General features: G+C 57.3%; 3 protein-coding genes across 4 annotated transcripts in view; 2 read left to right on the top strand and 1 right to left on the bottom strand.

Annotated features, from left to right (window-relative positions):
• ZSWIM5 (zinc finger SWIM-type containing 5) overlaps window positions 1–1,460 on the top strand; it is a 95,659-nt gene extending 94,199 nt beyond the window's left edge. The window contains exon 14 of the mRNA XM_088526129.1: window positions 246–1,460. Within this exon, the coding sequence (XP_088382255.1) occupies window positions 246–1,108 (863 nt within the window). The 3' untranslated portion in view covers window positions 1,109–1,460. The remainder of the gene's footprint in view (window positions 1–245) is intronic.
• Window positions 1,461–3,508: 2,048 nt separating this feature from the next.
• UROD (uroporphyrinogen decarboxylase) lies at window positions 3,509–7,686 on the bottom strand. Its single transcript, XM_088526128.1, has 10 exons — window positions 7,457–7,686; window positions 6,292–6,404; window positions 6,131–6,204; window positions 5,740–5,808; window positions 5,446–5,643; window positions 5,011–5,172; window positions 4,731–4,868; window positions 4,204–4,304; window positions 3,893–3,959; window positions 3,509–3,701 (listed from the first exon to the last, which is right to left on the bottom strand). The coding sequence occupies exons 1-10, from the start codon at window positions 7,669–7,671 to the stop codon at window positions 3,537–3,539; spliced, it is 1,302 nt and encodes a 433-aa protein (XP_088382254.1). The 5' UTR covers window positions 7,672–7,686; the 3' UTR covers window positions 3,509–3,536.
• A 126-nt stretch (window positions 7,687–7,812) lies between these two features.
• On the top strand, window positions 7,813–19,385 carry LOC104580622 (E3 ubiquitin-protein ligase HECTD3). Of its 2 annotated transcripts, none has more exons than XM_088526126.1 (21): window positions 7,813–8,142; window positions 8,366–8,526; window positions 9,714–9,806; window positions 10,101–10,236; window positions 10,664–10,779; window positions 11,025–11,138; window positions 11,776–11,858; window positions 12,334–12,499; window positions 12,906–12,987; window positions 13,947–14,129; window positions 14,669–14,721; window positions 15,031–15,095; window positions 15,463–15,566; window positions 15,915–16,034; window positions 16,443–16,532; window positions 16,902–17,108; window positions 17,502–17,631; window positions 18,081–18,155; window positions 18,362–18,443; window positions 18,564–18,635; window positions 18,893–19,385. In XM_088526126.1, exons 1-21 carry the CDS (start codon window positions 7,813–7,815, stop codon window positions 18,975–18,977), a joined length of 2,547 nt encoding a protein of 848 aa, XP_088382252.1. In that variant the 3' UTR covers window positions 18,978–19,385. The 2 variants fall into 2 exon arrangements, with proteins under 2 accessions (XP_088382252.1, XP_088382253.1); XM_088526127.1 differs by having other exon boundaries at window positions 18,831–18,913.
• The last annotated feature ends 504 nt before the right edge of the window (window positions 19,386–19,889 follow it).

The raw sequence follows: 19,889 nt of genomic DNA, 5'->3' as shown, positions 1-19,889 counted from the left end.
GGGCAGGCTGGAGCTGTTTATTCTCTCCAACACCCTGCGGCATGGCAGTGCAGGGTGGCATCCGTGTGCCCCCCTCCAGACCTCCAGTCCCTGTGGTAGCGGAGGCCATGGCCCCAGCACTGCTGGGGACTTGCTTTTCCTTGGCTGCGGCTCCAGGGTGGCTCTGGATGTCTGGAAATGCAAGAGAAGCCTCGTAACCCAAGCTGGGTGCTGGGCCTCTGCCGTAACCCCTGTTTCTCTTGCAGGAGTGAGGGCCCTGGTGAGCATCCTGCAGAGCTGGTACTCTCTGTTCACCCCCACGGAAGCCACCAGCATCGTGGCTGCCACAGTGATGTCCCACAACACCATCCTGCGCCTGAGCCTCGACTACCCGCAGCGCGAGGAGCTGGCCAGCTGTGCCCGCACCCTGGCGCTGCAGTGCGCCATGAAGGACCCCCAGAACTGCGCCCTGTCGGCCCTGACGCTCTGCGAGAAGGACCACATCGCCTTCGAGACCGCCTACCAGATCGTCATCGACGCCGCCTCCACCGGCATGACCTACACGCAGCTCTTCACCATCGCGCGCTACATGGAGCACCGGGGCTACCCGCTCCGGGCCTTCAAACTGGCCTCGCTGGCTATGACTCATCTCAACCTGGCCTACAACCAGGACACGCACCCGGCCATCAACGACGTGCTCTGGGCGTGCGCCTTGAGCCACTCGCTGGGCAAAAACGAGCTGGCGGCCATCATCCCGCTGGTGGTGAAGAGCGTGCACTGCGCCACGGTGCTCTCGGACATCCTTCGCCGCTGCACCATGACGGCCCCAGGCCTGGCCGGCATCCCCGGCCGCAGGAACTCGGGGAAGCTGATGTCGACCGACAAAGCGCCCCTGCGGCAGCTGCTGGACGCCACGATAAGCGCCTACATCAACACCACGCACTCCCGCCTCACCCACATCAGCCCGCGGCACTACGGGGAGTTCATCGAGTTCCTCAGCAAGGCCAGGGAGACCTTCCTGCTCGCGCAGGACGGGCACATACAGTTCGCCCAGTTCATTGACAATCTCAAACAAATCTACAAAGGCAAGAAAAAACTGATGCTGCTGGTGCGAGAACGGTTTGGGTGAGCCCCGGCCGCTGCCGCTGGCACTGGCAGGGTCCGGCCACGGCCCGGGGACACGGGAAAGAAGAAGGAACAAAAGCGGAGAACACCTTCCCCAAACGGCAGAGGCTGCTCTGTTCTGTTCTTTTGTTTATTTTTTTTTATTTTTTTCTTTTCTTTCTTTCTTGGATTTGACCATTTCACACGCTGAGAGGATCCAGAGATTCTTTGGGCACAAACCAAAAGGCAACCACGGGAAATGGTTTGCTCAGCCCTGGCCCTCCCTTGCCAATACCAAAAGCTAACCTGGAAATCTAATACCTCTTTCCTGACGGAAGCGGCTGCTGGAGGGATCTGAAGGTTGCAAAGTTCAAAAATCTTTAAAGTTACGTGGAGGGATAAAAAATAAAAGAGTGAGCAAAGAAACCCGCAACACTAGAACCTCATGCGTCACCAAAAGCGATGGCTTTGCAGAGTGCTTCTCCCGCCCGCCCGAGACATGCAAACTCCTCTATTTGTGAAGATACTTCAATAAAAACAAGTTAAAGTAACTGTTCTCAGGGATTGCTTACTAAAAGTAACACAAAAAAGCATTTATGATACTGTAAATACTATAGTATATGTGTCAATTATTAAATTGTAAAGTTATAATTATTTATAATTCTGTCTTTTATTTGGGGGATACTTGAAATTGTCGTGGGCTGGGACGATTATTTTTATTATTGCTATTATTATTATTATCAGCTATTATTTAAACAAACAAACCACCACCACCGCAGCGAGGAGAAGGCACGCGAGCGTTTCTCAGGTTTCCACGGCATCGGCGGCAGCGAGAAGGGAGTGGGGGGAGGCGACCGCCCGCTCGACCCGCAGCCCCGCACGGACGGACGGACGGACGGAGCGGCCACGCGTGAGGACAGCGAAGGAAGGGACTTGGCAGCGCCCGCTGGGACGCGCACGGACGCCGGCCTTGCCGCGGGCCCCTCTCCAGCAGCGCCTGCCTTGGGCACGCGGCGGTTTTGGGCCTCCGCGGTGGGCGCGGGCGCCAGGGCAGGAGCCGCAGGGCAGCCCCTCGGCACGTTCGTTCTTTCCGTGTCGGAGCTGCGGCCAGGCCGAGCTCTCGCCCAGCTGCAGGACAAGCCCTGCATGGGGATGGACTCTCTCTGGGGCCCCTGGCCAGCAGCTTGTAGGTTTAGTTCATTTTTTTCCTGAAGGGTTGGGAGGGCTGGGGGGGCCGGGGCCAGTCTGGATGGTGACTTGTAGTTAGAGAACGTGGGCTAGTTATCTACTGTCTGGTTTGATTTACAATTTTTTGGAAAGTGACTCGTGTCCGCGCTCCGGCCAGGAAACCAATTGTACTCGGTATCTGTCGCCACCGAAATAGCATTCTTCAAGCAGTCTGTTTCTCTCCTTTTTCTTTTGTTGCCTTTTTTTTTTTGCGTGCGTGCGTGTATGTGTGTGTGCGACCTCTTCATCTGATGTTTAATAATAAAAGGGATGGACGTTACCGCATGTTTCTCTACTGCCTTTATCTGAAGCCGGAGGGGTTTCCGTGCGGGGCGCAGGTGCCGCGGGCCGGGATGGGGCTGCCCTGGCTCTCCAGGACACCCCGCATCCCTTCCTTGCGGAGGGGCAGAGCGCAGCGAGACACCCTGATCACCCTGGTGTAATTCCCACGTGCGCCCGGCACCAGCAATCCGGGTCTGAGGGCAGGACGGCCCTGGCCGCGCCAGCGGGAGCAGCGTTGGAGCGAGCACTGGCCTCGTCCTGATGGATCCTGCAGCCTCCTTTGACCGCAGTGAGTGGGCCGGGGTTGGGGATGTTATGGGTGGCACAGTCTCCTATCCTCAGTCATCTGGGTGCTACCAGCACCCCCAGGTGCTTGCTGAGCCCTCCCATTGCTCTTGCTGGAGGGAGGCTGTGGAAAACTAAGCCACAGCAGGGCCATGCCATGAGGCCACCAGGAGCGTTGGCAGTGGTCACAGTGAGCCTGTAGCAGAGGTGGAATGTGATTCCCAAGTCCCTGGGGCCCACGACAACTCTTGTCCCTTTGCTGGGCTGAGCCTCTCCTTAGTGCCTGGAACTGGAGCAATTCCTGTCCAGGGCTGGAGGGGGATGGCTGGACCCAGGCTGGGCCTTGGTGCCGGGCTCTTAGGGCTCCCAAGAAACTGCTTTACAGATCAGAGGGGATGGGTGTCCTTGGAATCCCCCTGTGCCCCATCCCAGGCACGAGCCTGGGCTCAGCTGCTCCACGTCACCCTCACAGACTCCACTAGGCTGGCAGCAAAGCCCCTCTGCTCTGCAGCCAACAACCTCCCCTTCCCCAGCCCAGCCAGAGCCACACGGCTGCCACAGAGAAGGTGCTGGTTTAATGCCACCCCCAACCTCGAACGAGCCCTGCAGCCATGGCGGGTCCAGGCTCCAGCCACAGTCCTGTCCCTGTGCCCTGGGGCTCAGCTGTGCTTGTTCATGTGGCGGGAGTGTGCGTGCACGGCCTCCACGAAGGCACCCACGTGCTCCGGGCTCATGTCAGGGTAAAGGCCGTGGCCCAGGTTGGCAATGTAGCGTTGCGTCCCGAAACCCTCCAGCATCTTCTTCACCAGCTCCCCAATCTTCTCCTGCAGGCACGGTGGGAAACCATGTGTCAGCCCCATCGAGCCTGGGGTACCTGGGGCCCCGTGCCATAGGGCAGGGCACAGGTTAGTCCTACTGGGACAGGAGCCAACTTTCCAGGTAGGGAAACTTAGACAAGGAGGCCTTTAACCCAGGTCAAAACTAACCTGTTTTGCTGGCCACAGCCATCACTCACCTTGGGCGCATAGAGGGCACAGGGGTCCAAGTTCCCCTGCAGGGTGATGTTCTTGCCTATCTGTGCACTGCAGTGGGGAAGAAGCAGGTGAGTTGCTGTGTGTGGCTCAGGAGAAGGGGCAGCCTGGCCCGATCCAGACCTCACCATTGGACAGCTCCTGGTTGCTCTTAGCTCCACACGGCACCGGGGCCTGGCTCTCCCCACCTCTGGGTCAGAAATCCCCAGGCTGTGACAGCTCAGAGCAGAGGAGGTGCCGGGGCAGCCAGCCTAAGGTGCAGCGTGGGCACGAGAGCGCTCTGCCAGACTCTTACCGAGCGTCCTGTGGCCGGATAGTCCAGTCCAGACCAACCACCTCGTAGCCGGCACGGGCCAGATCCGCCAGCGCGTAGTGCGCGTCCTTCGCAAAGACAATCTGGGGAGGAAGGAGACGGGCAGCGACCCTGCTCCGGCCAGGCCCCTCGCCACAGGCTGGCACAGGAGATGCTGGGGACAACAGGGGCCACCCAGGAGGACACGAGAGATACCAGGAGCTGCAAAGGGGGGAGCTGTCGTGGGGCTCCTGCTGCAGGCTGGAGGAGCAATGCCTGCAAGGTGGTCAGTGCCCAGTGCTGAGCCCCCAGGACAGGCTGGTGGGGGCTCCCTGCAGACCCTGTGTCTAGGAGGGTCCCTGCTCACAGTTTGGCTGTACCCTGCAGCAAGGAATTCCCAGACACCCAGGCATGGCTTTCTGGCCTGTTCTCATCCCAGCTCTTCCCCGTGGCTGGGGCAGAGCACCATGGTTCTCCTACTCCCCACGAGTAGGAGGCAACAGGACTGCCTTGGGCAGCCCCAGACTCACCATGGGCACTAGGGGTAGTGCCTCAGACTTCAACTTGCTCTTCACGCCCCGGGCGATGTCTCGGATGTAGGGCAGGGCAAAGTCCTGGAACTGCTCTGGGCCCAGGTGCCCCGCGTGGGACTCGAAGAGTTGCAGCGCCTGTCGGAGATGCAGGGCTGGGAGAGCCACGGGCACCACGCACCCCAGTCCTTCCTCCTCTTGCTCCCAGCTGCTGGACCCCCGTTACTTCTTGTCCCTAATCTCTGCCCTCCTGCCTCCTGGACTCGGCCCTGGGACACACCTGCGCTCCGGCAGCCACCTGCCCCACCAGGTAGTCAATGATGACGTTCGTGAGCAGCCGCAGCAGTCGGTGGCTCGCGTCGGGGTGGCGATAGAGCCAGCTCTTGGCCTTGGCCATCGTAGGGGAGCCACCACCTTCAATCATGTAGGACATGAGCGTCCACTGTGGGAAGGAGAAGAGAAGGTGAAGAGGGAGATGGAAGATGTGAGGGACCAGTCCTGGGCTCAGTGCTGAAGGTAAGACCTGTAAGCACCCCACAGCCTGAGGCTGAGCTGCTGCCACATCAAACATCCCCTGCCCTACACAGGATGAACTACACTACCAAAGTCAATCCTTCCAGCTCTGGGGGTGCCAGGAAAGGCATCATCCCAGAGGAAGGGGTGGGGAAGACCATGCCCAACTAGAAATTCCACCTCGTGGAGCACCAGCACTTACAGGTGCCCCAGAGAAGCCGATGAGGGGCACCTTGCCCTCCAGGCTGTGCCGTGTCAGTGTGATGGCCTGGAAGACGTAACCAAGCTCCGCAGTCACATCCACCTTCTGCCGCAGTTTCAGCAGATCCTCCACCTCCTTCAGGGGCTCTGGGAAGGTGGGTCCTTTGCCGGGTGTCATGACAACATCCATGCCTAGTGCCTGGGGATGGGGAAGAGAAGAGGAAGGAATGGGGCAGTTTTGGACCAGCCCCCTTCCCAGGCACTGCTTCCCATCACTGCTAGCCATAGCACTCACCTGGGGCACCACCAGGATGTCGGAGAAGATAATAGCAGCATCCAGGGGGAATCGTCTGAGTGGCTGCAGGTGGCAGAGGGGAAGAAGCAGTGTTAGTGAAGGACCCAGGCACCCTTCCCACAGAGGGTTCAGACCTGCACACAGCCAGCCCAGGCAACGGGGTCCCTGAGGCAACTCAGGAAACTGCCTGGTTAGGGGTGGCTGCACGGCCCCTTCTACCCTGTTCCACCCCAGTGGGTCGCTCCGTGACTGCCAAAGAGCCAAGCTTCAGGCTACACAACTTCCTGGAACATGCAGCCACCCAGAGCGGGAGGCAGCAAAAGACGCCTGTCCTGATCTAGGAGAAGACAGAGGACAAACTGACCCCCCTCGAGGGCCTGCTCACCTGCAGCGTCAGCTCACAGCACACCTTGGGGCTCCGGCAAGTGGCGAAGAAATCCTGCGCAGCCCGTGTCTCCCGAAACTCTGCAGGGGACAGGCCGAGCGTGACGCGGTGCACGCGGGGCAGCGCCGGCCCTGCCCGCCGCCCGCCTGCGCCCGCTGGCTGCTCACCGGGCAGGTAGCGCCCTGCCTGCCGCATGCACCACACCGGCGTGTACTCGGTCTCCTCGCCACGGGCCGCTCGCAGGAACGTGTCATTCTTCAGCTTGGGGAAGCCCTTGGGGCTATAGGAAGGAGGAGAAAGAGGTTGTCATCAGAGAGGGACCAGCTGCCGCTTAACCCTGGTGCAGAGGGAGACCAGGCACAAGCAGGGCAGAGCGGGCAGGGTGGTGCCTTGCACGGGGTCATTAACACTCCGTCCTGCCTCTTGCGACACTACAGGAGACCCCTTGGTGCTCCAAGGGGAAGGAGATCTTGGAGGCGGGAGCCCAGCCCGGTGCTTTCCCTGCTCATGGCCAGGAGGGTGAGCAGAGCCAGGCTGATCTCCGGGCACAAGCCAGGAGACAGCCCTGGGACGGCAGCACTTGCAGGGCCGCGTGGGGCCCGGCCAAAGCCCCAGGACCCCCAGGGCAGCGCAGGGGCTCCCTGCGGGTGGGCAGCGCCTTGCCCAGGGCCCTGCGAGATTAGGTTATCAGGAGCAGCAGCTGCTCCCGCTCAGAGAGATTCCGGGTCCCAGTGTGCGCCTGGTGTCCCAGCCCCTATCTGCGCCCCGCAGGCCTGGGCTGGCAGCATGGGGCTGAGCCCCTGCAAACAAACAAACTCAGTGCATGTGCTGCTTGTGGGCAGCCTTGGCGCCATCAGGCAACAGGGCATCTCCGGCCCCTTCCCAGAGGGGTCGGCACCCGCGGAACGAAGCTGGGACAGCCGCGTGGAGCAGGCACAGAGACCCCGGCCCTGCGGAGTCCCCAAGCACGGGACAGCCCCGGCCTCGACATGGGACAGGCCAGCGCTGTCCCCCTGCGCATGGCCTGGGGCTGAGGAGACATGTCCCCAGAGAGCCATCCCAGGGCAGGACCCCTGTCCCCAAGGCTACACCAGTGTCGCCCCAAGGCTACACCACCTGGCGGAGGGCCCAGTGCCGCTCCAGTGTCCCCAGTATCGCACCGTGTCCCCAGCACGGGACTCCAGTTTCACGCCGGTGTCGCACCAGCGGTGGGGGTACAGAGGAGGCGGCTGGATTCGCTTCCTTCCCATGCCCCCCGCTTCCCGCCGCCCCGGAGGGGTCGCGGTGCGGCACGGCGGCGGGAATGGCTCCTCCTGGGCCCCGGCTACTCACAGGAGCCGCTCGCTGTCCTCCATGCTGCTGCGCCGCGCTCCTCCCCAACCTGGTCTGGCCCGCCCCGCTCCGCTCCGTCCCGCCCCGCAGGCACCGCCATCTTGTCGCGGCCCCTCCCTTCCGTAGTTGGCACGGGCGACGCCATCTTGCCCTCTCCGTACGCCGCCATCTTGCACCGCTCCCTGTCTCTCCGTAGGCAGCACGGGCGCCGCCATCTTGCCCTGCCTCCGCCCCGCGGGCGCCGCCATCTTGCCAGGGCAGCGGGCGGGGTTTGCCGTAAGCCCGCGAGCAGCGAGCGCCGGGGTCTCCGGTGCGGGGCTCGGCCGCGGGGGCGCGCGGGCCGGAGCGGCGCCGCGATGCGCGCGGGCGCGGAGGCGCCGCACCAGGTGCTGGGCCGGCTGCGGTTCCTGCTGCAGTGCAGCGAGTGCTTCCGCCGCGCCCGCCCGCTGCCCGCCGCGCTCTGCTACGTGCCCCGCGAGGTGCAGTACAAGATCTGCAAGGACCCCGCCGCCGCCGCGGCCGCCGCCACCGCCCGCAGCCTGCTCAGCGTCTGGGACAGCCCGGGGCCGGCGCGGGGCGGCAAGCGGGCGGCGCGGGCCACCATCGAGGTGCGCAAGGGCGGCTGCCTGCGCGCCACGGGCGAGGAGTACTGCAACGGCGCCGGGCTCTGGGTGAAGCTCAGCAAGGTAACGGCGGCACCGGGGCGGCGGGTGACACCCCCGGCAGTGCTGGCGCCGCCGCCCATCGCCGAGGTGTCGCGGCGGGGCCCGGCGAGGCCGCGCTGCGGGCCCCGGGGGTCTGCGCCGTCCCGCGGGCCCGTCCGTGCTGCGCCGGGCCTGGCCCGTCGCGCCTCGTCCCGGGGGGTCCCATCCGTGGCCGGGACGCTGAGGGGCCGCGTGTCCTGCGCAGGAGCAGCTCGAGGAGTACCGGAGCGGCTGCGAGCTGGAGGAGGGCTGGGTGCTGGTGTGCAAGCACGCCGAGGGAGGCGACAGGCTGGTCCCCGTGGAGTCCACCGAGAGGATCCAGCGGCAGCAGCAGCTCTTCGGCGTCGACTACAAGCCCGTGATCAGGTAGCGTGGTCGTCCCCGCAGGGCGTCACGCGCGTCCGTGCAGCCGGGCTCCTCCTGTGCAGGATGGGGCAGCATCCAGACCCTGACATGGAGCAGAAGCCGGGGTTTTGCTGCCCGCAGTGGGGAGCCGGAGACCTGCACATTAAACCTAGGTCCTTGGCTGTGATGTTCTGTATATGCATATGATCTATATGACTTATGCGCTCAAGTTTTTGTACTGCTGTCCCACCTCTGGACTGAGCCTCCCATCTCTCAGCATCTCCCTGTCCCTGGGCATGTGCTTAGGACAGGCCAGCTTTGCCTGAGCTGTCACCAGTAGATAATTCGCTGAGAGATCTTTAGTCTGGACTTTTCCCCATGATCCATACGTGAATCCTGCTCTTTATAGGTGCATTGTGACACAGCTACGGTAATGGCAGAAGTGGGAGAGCTAGTCCTTGTTTAAAAAGATCAAAAATCCTGTTTCTGCTGTTTCTTCAGCCTGACCTCCAACCCTCCAGAGCACAAGAACGCCTGTGTTGCGTAGGGCCAAAGGTCCACCTGACAAAATATCCCCCAACAGTGTCGAAAAGACAGCAGCTGTGATAATACCTTCCCCAGTCAGCTCCATGGCCTCCAGCTGTTCCTTGGTCAGGAACTTGCAGTGCCAGAGGTGTTTCTGTACGTCTAGCAACTCTAGTGTTTTTTTATTTCTCTATGAGCTTTTGTGATGTCTCCTTGAATCCATCTTTAGCACCTGCAGCATCTTGTGGAGAGAATTTCCACAGATTAATCACATATAGGATGTAGAACCATCTTCCTCGCTGTGTTTGTGCTCTGAGCCTGTCCTCGTTGTTTGACATCCCTTTCTCCTTACATATGAGCCCAGCAAGGTTCTTGTTGGCCCGTGCCTGGCTGCTTGTGCTTTTTGGTGTCCTCCCCCTCAGCCATTTCTGCTCTGGACTGAAGAGTCCCAGTCCACTGGGCATTTCATATATGAAAGCGAGGCAATAAGGAACCCATATAGCTGGGTATGGCTTGGAAGAATTAGAGATAATCTGGAAGGAAAGGGCAGCCATGAGGCTTGAGGTGGTGAAAGATGCAGCGTGATGGGGGATTAAACCCCTGTCACCTTCTCCTAGCCGCTCTTTGACTGCTGGCTCCTCCTTTCTGTGCATTTCCCTCACTTCTTTTCTGGGTTGTTTCAGGTGGGAGCAGGTGGTGGATCTGACGTACTCCCTGCGCCTTGGAGCAAAACCCAAGCCCATGGAGCAGGATGAGGCTGCAGTGGAGAGGCTTCGGTGCGAGCAGGTTCCCCTGTGCGTTTCGGCTGCGGGTTGGGAGCGAGTTGCTGTCTCCCCTGCTGTTCAGACAGCCGCCTCCAGACGGGGTGGAGGGGGCTGCGGGAGCTGGGCAGGATGGTTCTGCTCAGCACAAACAGCCTTGTCCTAGATAAGCCTGCACAAAGCCCAAATCAGCATGAGATCAAAGCAATCAGGGCACAGACTCACCTTCCCTGATGCGTTAACCCAGCAGGTTAGCGCAGGCTTGCTGTTCCTGCCTCTTCAGGCCCTTTAACCTCCTTGCTCTCATAGGTATGTGCCCCCAACATGGACTTACGAGTGTGATGAAGACCTAGTGCATTTCTTATATGATCACATTGGGAAGGAGGATGAGAACTTGGGCAGCGTCAAGCAGTATGTGGACAGCATCGACGTCTCGTCCTACACGGTGAGTAGCGGGTGAGGTGGGTGCCGGGCTGCGTGCGGTGCCCTGGATGGTGCCGTGTGTGCTGCGCCGTTCTGCACTGCTCTGCACCTCGGAGGGCTGTGGAGTGAAGGGCTCCGAGGAGAGTGCTGTGCAGGGTGTTGTGTGGGAGGAGTGCACGAGCTGCTGTCTGAGAAGCAGCTGCTGCTGGGAGCTGCTGAGCTGGTTTTAGGGAATGTTTGACATGCCCTGCTGTGTGCCTGGACCCAGAGCACCCTGGGGTCTGGCCCAGTGTCCTTGAGTGGGAACCTCTGACTTCCCACAGCCCAGCAAATGGAGCTGGGCTATTTGGAGCCCTCTCTGGCTCTGAGACTTATGCTGAGAGCAGCTTCTAAAGGACAAGTGAATCCTGCTGTGATCTGATCTTTGTTTCATTCACACCCTCTTCCAGGAGGACTTCAACGTGTCGTGTCTGACCGACAGCCACGCAGACACCTACTGGGAGAGCGACGGCTCCCAGGGCCAGCACTGGGTGCGACTCAACATGAAGAAAGGCACCATTGTCAAGTGAGGCATCGCTCCCCTTGCGTGCTGGTTTGTGGTTGGGGTGGGCCCCACGGCTCTCCGTCTCTATGCACGGCCATCGTGGCCCTGATTTGCTCTGGCCTCTCTGCTCCTTGGCTCCCACCCTGGGTCTGGGCTTGAGAGGCCCCTAGCCAGCATCATACGGGTGTGGACAGGCCATGAGGGAAGCAGCAATGGGTGCTCACATGCAGGGTGTATCTTCCCTAATTTCATGGTTCCCATTGCAGGAAGCTTCTGCTGACAGTGGATACCACCGATGAGAACTTCATGCCCAAGCGGGTTGCAGTGTATGGCGGTGAGGGGGACAACCTGAAGAAACTGAATGATGTCGGCATTGATGAGTGAGTGGCAGGAGGCAGAGAGCAGTGTGGTCATTGTAGGGACCAGGGTGTCCTGGAAGCCCTTACCTTGGGCAGTTACATCCTCACCAGTCTGGCCTAAAAGGCACAGGACCTTGGGAGAGATGTTCAGGACTCTCCTGACCCAGATTTGCAGCCATCATCTGTGCCTGTTTCCCAGAGCCGTCCTGGAATGATGCAGTCTTAGATGCAGACCTTCTGCATGCCCTTTCCTGCCCAGGTGAGGTGCTGGGCAAACAGGCTGCGGATGCACTAAAGTCTGAGGGATGTTGGCAAACCCCGTGCCCAACTCCTGCAGGCCAGCTGAAGGGCCTTGCTGTGCCTGTAGTTAGCGGGGAAGCATTGGTGCAGCCCAGTAGCTGCTGGGTTGATTTGGGGAGCCATGTTTGTCCTGTAGGACAGGTCAGGAATGGGTTGCCTAGACGTGAGGCAGCAGGAGGCTGCGAGTTTCACATTGGGCATGTTGCAGGGCTGATGGAACCGTGAGGCTGGGGCTGGGTTCCAGTCACAATTTGCCATTTCAGAGGTCGAACCGTCTTTCCCAGTAAGCTGTCAGGCAGATTTTGGTAGGATGGGCAAGGGAGCATCTCTGCAGCCCCTGTCTGTGCTGTGTTTGCAGGAGCTACATTGGAGATGTGTGTGTCCTTGAGGACATGACGATGCACCTGCCTGTCATCGAGATCCGCATTGTGGAGTGCAGAGGTAGGCCTGGGTGTTATGGCTGCATCTGTAACGTGTCCTGTAGGGTGCTGTGTGTTTAGGGTTGGTCTCTGAGGCTCACACTCTTGGCCTCACTGGTGTTCCAGCTGGGATGCAGAAGATCTATGGGAAACTCCAGAGGGGCCTGGATGGCCAGCATGCTGACAGGAAGCTAGACTTGGTGACTCTGTTCTGCCTGGTTCTGTGCTCTGTCTCTGATTGGAAGTTGGCTCTTCACTGTTTCCCTGAGTTTCTCAGGTGGTGACTAAGCCCCAGGAGGAGAACTGTGAACACCATTGCTCAGGAGCTCTGCAGTCCAACTATGCAGGGAGCAAAGCCAGCATGAGACTGGGAAGGTCTTGTCCTTGCATCTCTGCCAGCCAAGGCTTTTCGCTCGCTGGTGGGGATGTGCAGTGCCCTCGCTGCAGGGCTCACTTTCTCCTGCCCTTAGCATATCATTCTTGCTCTTCCTTGGCAGATGATGGGATTGACGTTCGACTCCGAGGGATCAAAATCAAATCCTCTCGACAGCGAGACCTGGGGCTCAGTGCCGACATGTTCCAGCTGGCGAATTTAGTGCGTTACCCCCGCCTGGAGGGCACCGACCCCGACCTGCTCTACCGGCGGGCCGTGCTCATTCAGAGGTGCGTTGGGGAAGGAGCTGGTAGGGTCATGGTGTTGCCTGCACGCCTCCTTGCGGGAAGGGCATCCTGGACCCCTGAGGAAATGGCAGATGCATATGGGGACAAAGTGGGAGCCCAGAATTAGCTTCCTATGCTTTAAGTGTGGGCTTACAGCTTGCATTTTGTATGTTGTGAGTACAGTACAGCCGTGCTGTGCATGGGGCAGGCATGCACAGAGTGCTTTGTGAGCTTGTATGATCCCAGGAAACGGGCACTTAGGGCAAAGGTTCTGTGATTTAAGTCTTCGTTGGGTTTTGTTCAGATGAGTTGCTGCTTTTCTGCTTCTACCTGGAATCTCTTGGGCTGGAATACGTTTTTTCAGATTCCTGGCCCTCATATGTGTCACAGCATCTTCTTTGTGATCTAGGTTCATTAAGCTCCTGGACAGTGTCCTGCATCACCTGGTGCCAGCCTGGGACCACACTGTCGGCACGTTCAGCAAGCTCAAGGTGGGAGATTTCTGCCCAGCTCTGGCAGGGTGACTTCAGCTGGGCTGTGGCAAGGGAAACAGTCACTGCCTTCTAAACCAACTCCAGAGACGTATCTTGGAGAGCGTAATTCCTTAAAGCTATCAAAGACGATCTTGGAGATTAGTTTCCTGTTAAAATTCTGGTGTGCAAATATTTAGATATAGGGTTGCAAGCAGAATCAAACTAGAACTCCAGGGTGAGCGGGCTTAACCCATGAAAGGATTCAGACTAGCTGCACTGGGTGTGATCTGAGCACATGTTTGCCCTGAGATCTCAGCCCAGGGCTCTCTAAGTTAGTTCCAGAACTCGCTGCTGGCAGTTCTGAGCTGGCCATGACCAATTGACAAGGCTTTTTACTAATAAGCACTTTCTGGCTTTAAGCTTTTGATCTGCATTTTTCTCATGAGAGGTGGCTCATCCTTCCAGTGTGTGTGTGTTTGTTTTGCTTCAGAACTTCTCCCAGAATTTGTGGGCTGAGCATTTGCAGGCTTTTCCCCTTTTGTGCACTTCCAGACTTGGTGTCAGAGAGCATTGTAATTCCCACGATAACTTAGTGTAAAACTCAAAGCATTTGAGGATTTTTATTTTTCACAGCTTGATTTGCTTACAAATAGGAGGGCTAATAAGATCTGTGGTCTGGCAAGAGGGAGGGTAAAGGAGAGTCTGAGTGATGCCAGGGAGTTGGATGAGGTCTGACGAAGAGAGGGTCAGGCTGGACATCTCTCTTCCATGACATCTCTCTCAAACCAGAAGACAAAGTCTCTGTGAGGCAGTGGAGAGGTGGAACAAAAGTTGTTCAGGAGAACATGGTTTTATGTAGGTTGCAGCAGCTCTGGGTTGGGGGGAGGTCTGGCAGTTCAGAGCTATCGGTGGGAAGCAGCTGAGCTGCCTTGGGCACCGCTGGGCACATGTGACATCTTGCCCATGTCCATTGGCAGCATATCAAGCAGTTCCTGCTGCTGTCCAAGCGGCGCACGGCTCTCATCACCCAGTGTCTGAAGGACTCGGAGACCAGCAAGCCCAACTTCATGCCCCGGCTCTATATTAACCGGCGCCTGGCCATGGAGCACCGAGACAACCCTGCTCTGGACCCCAGCTGTAAGAATGCTGTCTTCACCCAGGTACTGCCCCTCCTGAGTGCAGGAAGGGGTCCCACTGTTATGGGAAGAGTGGGGTTTTCTGAAACCAAAAGGAACTGGCGTGGGGTGGATGGAGGGAGCTGAATGGGAGCTGGAGTTACCCAGTACCTCTTTATATGACTCCTAAGCTCTCTAGATATGTGTGCTGATCATGGTCCCTTATCCAGGAATGGTGCTAAATACTGTAAATAATAATACTAAATGATAAATAACACTGAATATTGTAAGTAAAATATGTAGCTCATCTTTTAAAGTCTCATCCTGACTTGACTCGAGTAGAGATTGATAGAGAGGCAGAGTATCCCTAGGACAGGATGCTAGGAGGAATTTAGGAGATCTGAGTTGAAGTCTGTCCTAGACAGTAACACACCATGGAGCTGGACTCTCTCCCTGGTGTGTTACTGATGCAGAGGATAACAATGTTGCACTAAAAAGAGCAGCAAACTTTCCCTGTGGCCCTTTGGGAGTGACCTGGCCTTCTAAACTGAGGTGCCAACCTTGATCTTCTCTGTTTGCTACAGGTGTATGAAGGCCTGAAACCCTCTGACAAGTTTGAAAAGCCCCTAGATTATAGGTAAGTGGTGCCTGAGGGAGGGAGAGCATCGTGCACTGCTAGGAGCTCTGCCCGTTGACACAGAAGGGTTGCCTGGGCAGGATACAGTTCCACAGGGTATCGGGGCGATTCCCAAGGCGTTGCCTCCCCACTGAGGATGCAGTTGGCTCTGGAGAACTTATGTCTTGCCCTGTCTCAGGCCCTGGCTGGTCTCCTCTAGCCCCTGGTGCCCCAGCTGTCCCTGCTGCCTCCCCAGTCTCTCCTCAGCCCCGGGTGCTCCGAGCACCTGGGGTGTAAGCAGTGGCTCAGGCTGTGCTTGGTTCCCTACAGGTGGCCGCTGCGTTATGACCAGTGGTGGGAGTGCAAATTCATCGCAGAGGGCATCATCGACCAAGGTAGAGCCTGCGTGGGGCCAGGCCTCTCTGTGGGGCAGAGTGGGGAGTTAGTTGAAGGGGGCACCACGTTGCTGCCCTGGCTCATGCTTGCCTCCTGTATTGCTGCCTCTGGATGGGGGGAGAGGGAAGGCAGGTCACCATGTCCTCGTAAGGATGTACATTGCCCCTCCAGCAGCACTGGCACTGCCAAATGTGGCTGCCCCCCACAGGCCAGGCAGGGTGGGTTTTCCTGTCCTATTTCCTCTGGTACCACAAGACACTGAGAGGAGCTCAGTGGGGTCAGGTTTGACCAGCGTTCCTGGTCTCTGCTGCATATTGAGCACATAGAGTTTGCATCACTAAAAATGTGGGTCTTTTGGGGTTGCAGGTGGTGGTTTTCGGGACAGCTTGGCGGACATGTCAGAGGAGCTGTGTCCTAGCTCTGCGGACACCCCCGTGCCCCTGCCCTTCTTCGTGCGCACGTCCAACCAGGTGCTGTGGGTCGGGATGCCTGGGGCGGATCTTTCCATGCCTAGTGATGCAGTGTTGTCCTGTCCCCCTGCATGTCTGGAATGTACCTGCCTCTGCTGGTCAAAATTCTCCTAGCGAAAGGGTTTGGCTGAGCCACCTAACAGGCTTTGGAAATTGTTTTGCTGCATCCAGTTTTAGGATACAGTGGCAAGTGCCTGGATTATTGTCTCTCAATAGGAGCAATACTAGGGAAGACGTTTTTTAGGCCTTTTCTGTTGTAGAAAGTGCACAAAGTCACTGCAGGAGCTGAGTCTGTGGTGCATCATGCTGGACTGAGAATATGACTTGGAATTTTACTCTCTCTTGTAGGGTAACAGCACTGGAGAAGCCAGGGACATGTATGTGCCCAATCCCTCCTGCAAAGACTTCCCAAAATATGAGTGGATTGGGCAGATCATGGGAGCAGCTCTGAGAGGCAAGGAGTTTCTGGTGAGCTTTCAGCCTTCTCTCTGCATGGAGGTTTATCCCGAAGGCAATCAGTAGCCCTCTTCTGCAGCCCATCCAGCAGGAATGGGGGAGGGCCCTGCGATCACATAATGGGGCAAAGCATCTTTGTCAGGATTTGGGGTCATGGGATTAGGAGAGCTCACAACCTGGATTTTGGGCGATTACGCCAGGAGCTTATGAGAGCTTTTCTGGTTTCTGCTCTTCACCATGCAGGCCAAGGTGCCTGGCAATACCTAATAAGAGAAGGACAAGGCCTGAGGGCATGGGGAAAGCAGAGAAGCTCCTATGTTTCCACCTATTCCAGCTCTGTGTCTCATCTGCACTTTTGTGCCCCATCTTCACCTCTGGAAATATATCTTCTTGCACAGTAAAATATTTTTTCTCTTTCAGGTCCTGGCTCTTCCTGGCTTTGTATGGAAGCAGTTAACAGGGGAGGAAGTCAGCTGGAGCAAAGACTTTCCTGCTGTGGACTCTGTGCTGGTGAGAGGGGCTGAAAGGCAGTGCCTATTGTGTTCCTTCTGCCACCTCAGCAAGGGGGTGGTTTGTGTCCCTGTCACCATGTTGTGTTTGACTCTTATGATGTGTCAGAGAAACATGCACAAAAAGGGTGCTCTTAGCACTCGTGCAGCCCACAGCTGATAGGGAGATGTAGCCCTGCCACCTCCTGCTCTCAGCATGTAACACCCCAGGGTCCACCAAAAAGCAAGTACAGATCCAGGCAGTGTATCCCATGATGTGCTGCTGACCCAGTCACTCCTGCCCTTGCCAGAGAAGGAAGGAGATGGGGGCTCAGGCACATGGCTGCTTGAGGGCCTCTCCCTAATACACACTCTTCTGGGGGCTGAGCAGGTGAAGCTGCTGGAGGTGATGGAAGTCATGGACAAAGACACGTTTGAGTTCAAGTTCGGGAATGAGCTGACCTACACAACGGTGCTGAGCGACCAGCGCATGGTGGAGCTGATCCCCAACGGCAGCAGCACCGTGGTGCGCTACGAGGACCGCAAGGAGTTCATCCGCCTGGTGCAGAAGGCCCGGCTGGAGGAGAGCAAGGAGCAGGTAACGCTGCACAGAGCATCAGTGGCTGAGTTCACAGGCAGCCCCTTGAGACATCCCTACTATTCCACATCTGTTTAAATGAATCGCATGTGGGGTCCCTATGCTCAGTAGTGCAGCAGTAACCAGCCATTTTGGGTGGGATCCTGGAGTTCCAGGGTTTGCTGAAAGGCAAGTGGCTCGTAGCAGTGTAGGAGATATAGGGCTTTTATTTTCAGACCTGACATTCTTGAATTAATTCATATGCTTCTCTGTGGGACCCTGTTCTCCTTTCCATGTTCCTTGGAGTGTTTCTTGAGCAATTGCACGGCTTCAATCCAGTGCAGTCCCTGGAATCTACTGTGAGCCAGGGAAACAGGCAGGACATGCCACTCAGTTGCCCCATCTTCTTTTCAGATCATGGCCATGCAGGCTGGGCTGCTGAAGGTGGTACCCCAAGCTGTTCTTGACCTTCTCACCTGGCAGGAGCTGGAAAAGAAAGTCTGTGGAGACCCTGAAGTCACAGTTGATGCCTTGAAGAAGCTCAGTAAGTGAAGGACTCTACCAAAACCAGTTTCCCTGAAGGAGAGATGGTGGTCTTCTCTGCCATTTGGGACAGAGAGAGGCACAGTAAACAGATGCATTATCCTTTATTTCAGTGAAGAATTGGTCTGCCTATTTCTTGCCCTTAGCTGAGTGCTGGTAGGGTCAGCGGAGCCGCTCGCCTCCGTGCAGGGCTTCAGCAGAGAGGCTGGATTGTGCCTGTGTTCCCAGTGCGCGAGCTTCTCTGGAGCCAAGATCTGGATCTGGAGGAGTTTTCTGAGGACAACCTGAGTGCATGTGTCCCCACATCCCGGGTCCGTGTGCTGACAGCCTGCAGACACCTAGAAGTCTCTTCGTGTGTTAGCAGAGGGCCTGTGGGCAAACAGGGGAGTCCTGCTGTAGTTCTTCAAGGGAGAGGCTCTAGCAACTCCTTTTCTGTATCTTTCCTTCCAGCACGATTTGAGGACTTTGAGCCATTGGATACTCGGGTTCAGTACTTCTGGGAAGCACTCAACAACTTTACCAATGGTGAGTGATTTGCTTGCCCCTACATGTCATCTTGTGCCATAACAGCCCCTGGGTGCTCTCTGCAACCTGGGAGAGGAGTCACTGCCTGGGGAGCAGATGGCAGCTGAGCAGAGCAACTCCTTGCCAGCGCTGGGGACACCTGGACGTGGCTGAACGTCTCTTCCCATATCCCTGGGATCAGCTTTGTCTTTGCCTTCTCTTCACAGAGGACCGCAGCCGCTTCCTCAGGTTTGTCACTGGCAGAAGCCGTCTTCCAGCACGAATCTACATCTATCCAGACAAGCTGGGGTGAGTCTGTCCCTCTCGAAGTCACAAGGCTGACAGAAACCACATTGAAGGGGATCTGTGGGTCTCCTCTGCCTTATTGGCCTGCATTGGGTCTGAGCACTTTGTTACCTTCTTCCCAAGCTCTGAGACAACAGATGCATTGCCAGAGTCTTCCACCTGCTCCAGCACCCTCTTCTTGCCCAACTATGCCACGTAAGTTGTATTGCTGCCTGTATGTGGTAGGCTGGGCAGCTGGGTTCTCCTCCCAGCCTTGATGCTGATCCATAGGATCCTGTCACTTTGCCACACTTAAGCTGCCCTGACTGTACTATGCAGCTGCTATGATTCCCTCCATGTGGGGTGGTTGAGGCCCAGCCTCCAACTCAAAAAAGCATTTTGTCATCTCAGCTGACAGATACAGCAATGGCAACTCCTCCTCGTGTTTTTTTCCCCCCTCCTGTCATCCCTAGAGCCAAAGTGTGTGAAGAGAAGTTACGCTATGCAGCCTATAATTGCGTGGCCATCGACACAGATATGAGTCCATGGGAAGAGTGATGTTGTAACCGGACCATCAGCACGGACAATCGTTCAACCAAACCATGCAAATGGGAAGACCCCCTTTCATCCCTAGGATGTGTATATATAATAAATGTGTAGGTGTGGAGCCTGGCTCCCTGCAGTGGTAATCAGCACTGCTTTGGGCATGGAGGTTTGGGACTTTGGCAGGGTAGGAGCTAGCTCAGAGCATAAATGTGATTGCAGGAATGAAACCCTGTCCCCAGCCATGATACATCAGAAAGATCTGATAGGTTTTGATAATTATAATGAGTTTCTTCTCCAAAAGGCCCTGCTGCAGCCCAGAGTTGATTCCCACCCTTCCAAGGCAGTGCTCTACCCCAGGCAGAGGTGGGGTAGGGCTGCAAAGCTGCGTGGCAGGTTATGGTACAGGATGGAGAACCCTGTGGGATGCTGCTGTGACTGTGGGGGTGTTCAGAGATGCTTCCTGTTTCCCAGCCTGAGTATCCTGGCCACATTCCCTTGGAATGAGACACAAGAAGAAATGAGATCATTTATCTAGGTTTTAGGAGAAAAGGGGCAGACTGGTGACAGGCGCTGCAGGGGTGCCTGTGGCCACCAGGTGTCATGACAGATCTGCATGCCAAGGCACAGCAGGACCGGGGATGCTGTCCGGGCAGGGCTGCTTTATGTCCCACCAGTTCCTGGCTCCTGTGACCACCTGTGCTTGTCTGCACCACAGGGGATGGAAACTGTCTGCTTCCCTCCTGCTCTGTATCTCCCAGTGAATGCCGCAGTGCAGGCTGGTGGCTGAGCAGCCGTTCTCCCAGGCCCTTCAAGTCTTGGTTTTCCTGTTAGAATTCTTGCAGAGATGTCTCCCAGAGAGCAGGGGTTAGAGCAGCAGCAAACAGGGGAGTTTCAGTCTCTGTTCCCCTCTGCCATGAGCAGGGA

Source organism: Tinamus guttatus, unplaced genomic scaffold (genome assembly GCF_059628265.1).
Source record: "Tinamus guttatus ecotype Peru unplaced genomic scaffold, ASM5962826v1 Tinamus_guttatus_pri_ptg000242l, whole genome shotgun sequence".
Lineage (NCBI taxonomy): Eukaryota > Metazoa > Chordata > Aves > Tinamiformes > Tinamidae > Tinamus > Tinamus guttatus.
Note: the sequence above shows the minus strand (reverse complement) of the source record. Positions and strands in the feature narration are given on the sequence as shown.

What these genes read in the sequence shown, in the direction of transcription:
- LOC104580622 (XM_088526126.1), top strand. Translation starts at nt 7,813, where the DNA reads ATGCGCGCGGGCGCGGAGGCGCCGCACCAGGTGCTGGGCCGGCTGCGG. An exon ending in AGAGGGCATCATCGACCAAG is followed by an intron (nt 15,096 to 15,462) that starts GTAGAGCCTGCG and finishes TTGGGGTTGCAG; the next exon opens with GTGGTGGTTTTCGGGACAGC. An exon ending in TGGAGGAGAGCAAGGAGCAG is followed by an intron (nt 17,109 to 17,501) that starts GTAACGCTGCAC and finishes TCTTCTTTTCAG; the next exon opens with ATCATGGCCATGCAGGCTGG.
- UROD (XM_088526128.1), bottom strand. Translation starts at nt 7,671, where the DNA reads ATGGCGGCGCCCGTGCTGCCTACGGAGAGACAGGGAGCGGTGCAAGAT. An exon ending in AGGTGTGCTGTGAGCTGACG is followed by an intron (nt 5,809 to 6,130) that starts CTGCAGGTGAGC and finishes CCCCTCTGCCAC; the next exon opens with CTGCAGCCACTCAGACGATT. An exon ending in ACATCCTGGTGGTGCCCCAG is followed by an intron (nt 5,644 to 5,739) that starts GTGAGTGCTATG and finishes CCCCATCCCCAG; the next exon opens with GCACTAGGCATGGATGTTGT.